At 40.5% G+C, this 6,140-nt stretch overlaps 1 protein-coding gene across 1 annotated transcript in view; it reads left to right on the plus strand.

Moving 5' to 3' along the window:
* Positions 1–1,353: 1,353 nt before the first annotated feature.
* Positions 1,354–6,140, plus strand: part of LOC310783042 (nuclear receptor subfamily 5 group A member 2-like) — a gene marked incomplete at its 3' end in the record, with an annotated part of 27,501 nt that continues 22,714 nt past the window's right edge. The window contains 5 exon segments of the mRNA XM_083643824.1: positions 1,354–1,467; positions 2,677–2,818; positions 4,967–5,094; positions 5,096–5,317; positions 5,828–6,140. The exon segment at positions 5,828–6,140 is cut by the window's right edge and continues 11 nt beyond it. Coding sequence (XP_083499950.1) covers positions 1,366–1,467; positions 2,677–2,818; positions 4,967–5,094; positions 5,096–5,317; positions 5,828–6,140 — 907 coding nt within the window. The 5' untranslated portion in view covers positions 1,354–1,365.

The following is a 6,140-nucleotide window of genomic DNA, read 5'->3' on the forward strand; positions in this document are numbered from 1 at the left end:
AGCTGTGCACGCGGACGCACAGGATTTTTCACCGGATACACCGATGGGATTCTTTCTTACATTTTTATTGGTTGAGGTTGATTGATTGATTGGTCGCAATAACCGAAGGTAGGTGAGGTGACAAATTAAGTGCTACCTATCTAGTTACTTGATAGAAAATAGCCTACCTGTTAGCTATATTCTAGCCTATGCCTATAGGGAAAAGGCTGCATAAAAGCCTCCTAAATTGACTTTACACTGTACCATCTATTTTATTTTCAGTTTATCCACCTAGCTAGAAGTCTTATGTCAAATTCATAACTATCATATCACAGTGATAAGGTGCAGGCTGTGAAAATATGTCAACTTTCAAGGGGGGAAACAATTAGTATAGCCTATAGCGACTGGAGGTCATATTTTTTAGCTATAACCACGTAAAATTCGTACATCTTTTAGCCACATGATGCGCATTTATAGCCAACAATATGTAAGAAACAATATGGAAATACGGGATCAATCAATGCACTTGTAGGGTTTTATTATGTTATTTATGTAAGCTTAGGTTATATAAATACATCCATATTGAATATATTTTTGCGAGTAGCCCAGCTATATAAAATATGATCGTATAATTCCAGCAGATTTATTACAGGATTAGCCCCTATCACAAATAGGCCGAAATGTAGGCTAATTGCATTTTGAAATTGTTTTCTTGCATAATATTATTCATAAATATACCAATTTATTTGCATTTTGCAATATAGGCCTGTGTTAAACTCTGGTGTAGGCAGCCTTATAGAATTATTTTATTTTATTTTATTTTATTTTATTTTATTTTATTTTATTTTATTTTATTTTATTTTATTTTATTTTATTTTATTTTATTTTATTTTATTTTATTGCATAGGAGGTCTACCTACCATTCTCAGATAAAAAAAAAATCATTCATTATATATTTTGTCACTATCGTAATTCATTTTTACAACATAAGCTACTAGTTAATTTAAGGGAGCCGATTTGTGAAACAATTACCTTCACATGAAATAGGAGAAAATCCGGGTTAAAACTAAGTTAGATAACTGACGCTATCACACGTTTTCCTATCCGCCCTGCTGGCAGGTCTGGTTCCTCTCTTAAATCATTGCATAACTGAGCGGGCATTTTAGAACTGTTGTGCTGTGTGTGTGTGTGTGTGTGTGTGTGTGTGTGTGTGTGTGTGTGTGTGTGTGTGGTTGTGTGTGTGTGTGTGTGTGTGTGTGTGTGTGTGTGTGTGTGTGTGTGTGTGTGTGTGTGTGTGTGTGCGTGCGTGCGTGCGTGCGTGCGTGCGTGCGTGCGTGCGTGTGTGTGTGTGTGTATGTGTGTGAGCCAGGTGTGACTTTGAAGGTGATGGAATACACATATGACGATGACCTGGAAGAGCTGTGTCCTGTGTGTGGAGACAAGGTGTCAGGTTACCACTACGGCCTGCTCACCTGCGAGAGCTGCAAGGTAGGTACAGCCCCCATTATCCATATTATCCATATTAATAATCAGTTTGTCTATAAACATATCATTCAAATATGATGCAGGGGACAATTCACTGATCCGATATGGAAAAGTCCCAGAATGAAATATTGCAGAGGAACATATTATTATTATAAATATGATTATTATGATTGTTATGCTTATGATTATGATCATTGTGATTATGATTATGATTATGGCAATAATAACAATAACAATAGCAATAACAATAACAACAACAACAATAATACATTGATGTGCCTATTTTATTTTATTTCGAGACTTTCAATTACATTTTGGGATACTTTTTCTTGCTTTTTGCTTTTCCTTGTAAGGCTAAAAATGCATCCACAATTTTAAACTGTATAGGGGAGACCAGGGGCAATTGTAACAAGGGGCAATTGTATCATCTCAAATTGCACCAATCAGAAATGAGACAGAACCATGAACCTCTGCACATGCTATGTGAAAAAGGAAAAAATAAATTGTTTTTTTCTTCTATTATTATATGATTAAGTATACTGTTTTAATTAAACTGGAATTAATTGTCCAGTGGATATTAAATTGTTTTAACTATATCTCTTCATGGGAGTTTATTGTGGTCCTTGGTATATGAAGGTATTACGTGTGTTGTTACAATTGCCCCCCATATATGCTCCTCTATGCAGGGGCAGATGTAACATTTGTGTTTCAATAAATATTGTGACGTTTCTTCTAAAATATTTGATGACTTAACAAGTATAGAACACCAACACAGTCTCACAGAAAATTGTATAATACCAACGATATGGACCAACGTTGCTATTTTACAATTTCGGCTCGAAAATTGTAAAATAGTAACGTTCTGAGATTTTAGGGTTAGGATTAGAGTAGGGGGAGGGGTTAGAAACAGAAAATCTCCGTAAAACACGCCCAAACCACGCCCACCGCTGTAGACACATACGTTACCATTTTACAATTTCTTAGCCGAAATTGTAAAATACCAACGTTTGTCCACAAACGTTGCTATTTTACAATTTTTTTGGAGATCGGGTTGAGAACACACATACATTACATAACATTTTTATCCAAATAGTTTGAGGTAGTTTGAGTAGAATGACCTCAAAACCAAAACATGTTGCAATTACCCCCGGTCTCCCCTATCCTCTGTATTCTGTGTTTGCTAATGTTCCCGTTCCCTGTGTGCATGTGCAGGGCTTCTTCAAGAGAACAGTCCAGAACAACAAGCGGTACACGTGTGCAGAGAGCCAGGAGTGTAAAATAGACAAGACCCAGAGGAAGAGATGTCCCTTCTGTCGCTTCCAGAAGTGCCTCAGTGTTGGAATGCGGCTAGAAGGTACCATAGGAACCTCCATTCATTTATATAGCTGAGTTATTTAAGACCTCTTTTTCACTCTTATCATAATTTTGGAGAATTAGTCATGATGAGAAAAATAATGTAATCATTCCACATTCCATAGGGCCTTAGGGTCTGTGGTGCTCAACAGTATAGCGACTTTATATGGTACATGATAGCATAATTCTTTCTGATAATATTGCTGTAAGGGACTGTAAGTGTTCATTTGTGAATTATATTGACTTTATAGTATATATATATATATATATATATTTATTTATTTATATATTATATAATAATAATATATATATATATATATATATATATATATATATATATATATATATATATATATATATATATATATATATATATATATATATATATATATAATATATTATATATATATATATATATATATTCTAATTTCCTTTAATATTCCTATTGCAGCAGGGACCTATAGCGTAAATTTGTTGTAACATGAATTCTATTAATTGCTGCAATATTCCTATATGGTGTCAGTGTTATTCAATAGCTGGATTACATGGATTATATGCTATTGTTTGTCTCCTTTCCATAATATTGCTATAGGGACAGCACCCCGTTCTGCGGGGTTATTTCTATCATTCTAAAGTTTATGAAAGGATTAGTAGGCCGTCATAATAAAATCATGTGCTGATTTGCAGGTGTGTGGTAGCTCTCATGGCTGCTTCCTGCACACAGGCTTGTAATGATTCCCGGCAGGCAGGCAGCAGTGCAGAGAAGCACCTGCTTCCGTAGCAGAAAAAGGAGACATTCTTGACTTACTGATAAAGCCCAAAAATACTCCCCTGTTTTAAATCAAAGCCTCTATTTAGGCTACAAGACAGAGTGGGACTGCAGGGCCAGTGGGGATTTATAAACCCTAAAAAGGAAAGCAGCTATTTACTCTCCATGCTATTTTCAGAATTTGTTGAGGATGCCGGTGACTGTTTTGTGTGTTATTTGGAACCATGCTCCTGTGCTCGTTAAGAACCATGCTGCTGTGCTGTTAAGAACCATGCTGCTGTGCTCAACCATGCTCCTGTGCTCTTAAGAACCATGCTCCTGTGCTCGTTAAGAACCATGCTCCTGTGCTCCTTAAGGACCATGCTCCTGTGCTCATTAAGAACCATGCTGCTGTGCTCGTTAAGAACCATGCTCCTGTGCTCGTTAAGAACCATGCTCCTGTGCTCCTTAAGGACCATGCTCCTGTGCTCGTTAAGAACCATGCTGCTGTGCTGTTAAGAACCATGCTGCTGTGCTGTTAAGAACCATGCTGCTGTGCTGTTAAGAACCATGCTGCTGTGCTCTTAAGAACCATGCTCCTGTGCTCGTTAAGAACCATGCTCCTGTGCCCGTTAAGGACCATGCTCCTGTGCTCGTTAAGGACCATGCTCCTGGTTAAGGACCATGCTTCTGTGCTCGTTAAGGACCATGCTCCTGGTTAAGGACCATGCTCCTGTGCTCGTTAAGGACCATGCTCCTGTGCTCGTTAAGGACCATGCTCCTGTGCTCATTAAGGACCATGCTCCTGTGCTCGTTAAGGACCATGCTCCTGTGCTCGTTAAGGACCATGCTCCTGTGCTCGTTAAGGACCATGCTCCTGTGCTCGTTAAGGACCATGCAATATAATAACCGGTATAGAGAGCCAAAGTCACGCCCTCTTCCGCATTCAGCATACACACCAAGGGATTTAATTTTTCCATCTACATTTTGTAAAATAGTTCTACTTGGTCAAACCAAGTGATTCAGCTTATTTAGAATCAGGAGAGACCAGAGAACATTTCACTCAGATCAAAACAAATACAACTAAAATAATATAATAATAATAAAAAATCTGTTAGTTTTGGTCTGAATGAAATATGATATGGTCTCTCGATTCAGCAGGAGAGACTCTCTCCTGATTCTAAATAGAGCTGAATCGCTTGGTTTGACCAAGTAAAGCTATTTTTATAACGATTTTAGGAAATGTCTATGGAAAGATGAATAGCGGATGAAATTCCTTGGTGCGTATCCTGAAAGCGGGAAGAGGGCGTAACTTTGTCATCTCTAAAATGTGTGTTTTTCCCCTCTTGTCTCTTGTCTCTTGTCTCTTGTCTCTTGTCTCTTGTCTCTTGTCTGTGACAGCGGTGCGTGCGGATCGCATGCGCGGGGGCCGGAATAAGTTTGGGCCCATGTACAAGAGAGACCGGGCCCTGAAGCAGCAGAAGAAAGCTCTGATCCGCTCCAGCGGCTTCAAGCTGGAGGCCGCCGCCCCTCCCCTCCCCCCCCTCCCCCCTGCAGGCAGACTATGGCTTCACTGGCTCCCTGCACAGCCTGCCCACCATCTCCAAGAGCCTCTCCACCCCCACCTCCATCACCCCGACAGACTACGAGGGCGGCCCCCTCTACGGCCCCCCGTCTCTGGGCATGATGCAGCCCCACATGCCCCTCGCTGCCCAGTACCAGTACACGCCCTTCCCCAGCAGGGCCATTAAGGTGAGGCACTACGGGTGAATAGGGTCAAAATTTAACTTTTTTAAATGGAACTCATAGATATCATCACAGTGAAACTTCCCCAGTTGATTAAGACAAGACTTTTTTGTATGACACGTTTTCTGAAATTTTATGTTTCAATATGCAAAGGAGGCATTATCTACTTAAATATGCACTAAATTGCATACATTTCCAGAATTCCAGAATGAAACAATAATTCCAAAATTATTGTTTCATTTTTTTGACATAAGAGCCAAAGGTTTTTACAGAGGGAATTTTGGATATCTCTTGTTATCGCTCCATAAATCAGACAATACTGTCAACACATGCAGTAACTAAAAGACAAACAAACAAAATCCATTCCTCCATGTTTTTAGGAATGAAATGTGATCAGGTGATGAATGATATATGAACAACGCCCTCTGTAAAAACCTTCAGGAATAAAACTGGAAAGTTTGGAGTAAGTACAAAACATCCTTTTTACCCCTTTCACCTGCCATGTCTCGCCTTAAGGCCGAGTGCCCTGACTACACCAGCTCCCCCGAGTCGCTGACGGGATACCCCTACCCGGACATGTACTCCGGGGGCTCGCCCCAGCCGCCCAGCCTGCCGCCCCTGGTGCTGGAGCTGCTGCGCTGTGACCCGGACGAGCTGCTGGTGCAGAGTAAGATCCTGGCCCACCTGCAGGGGGAGCCGGGGGGCCGGGGGGCAGGCTCCAACCCGGGCCCCAGGCTGGACAAGCCCAGCAGCTTCAGCCTCATGTGCCGCATGGCCGACCAGACGTTGTTCTCCATCGTGGAGTGGGCCAGGAGCTGCATCTTCTTCA

The sequence above is a fragment of the Poromitra crassiceps genome, assembly GCF_964638095.1.
Source record: "Poromitra crassiceps genome assembly, chromosome: 10".
Taxonomy (NCBI): domain Eukaryota; kingdom Metazoa; phylum Chordata; class Actinopteri; order Beryciformes; family Melamphaidae; genus Poromitra; species Poromitra crassiceps.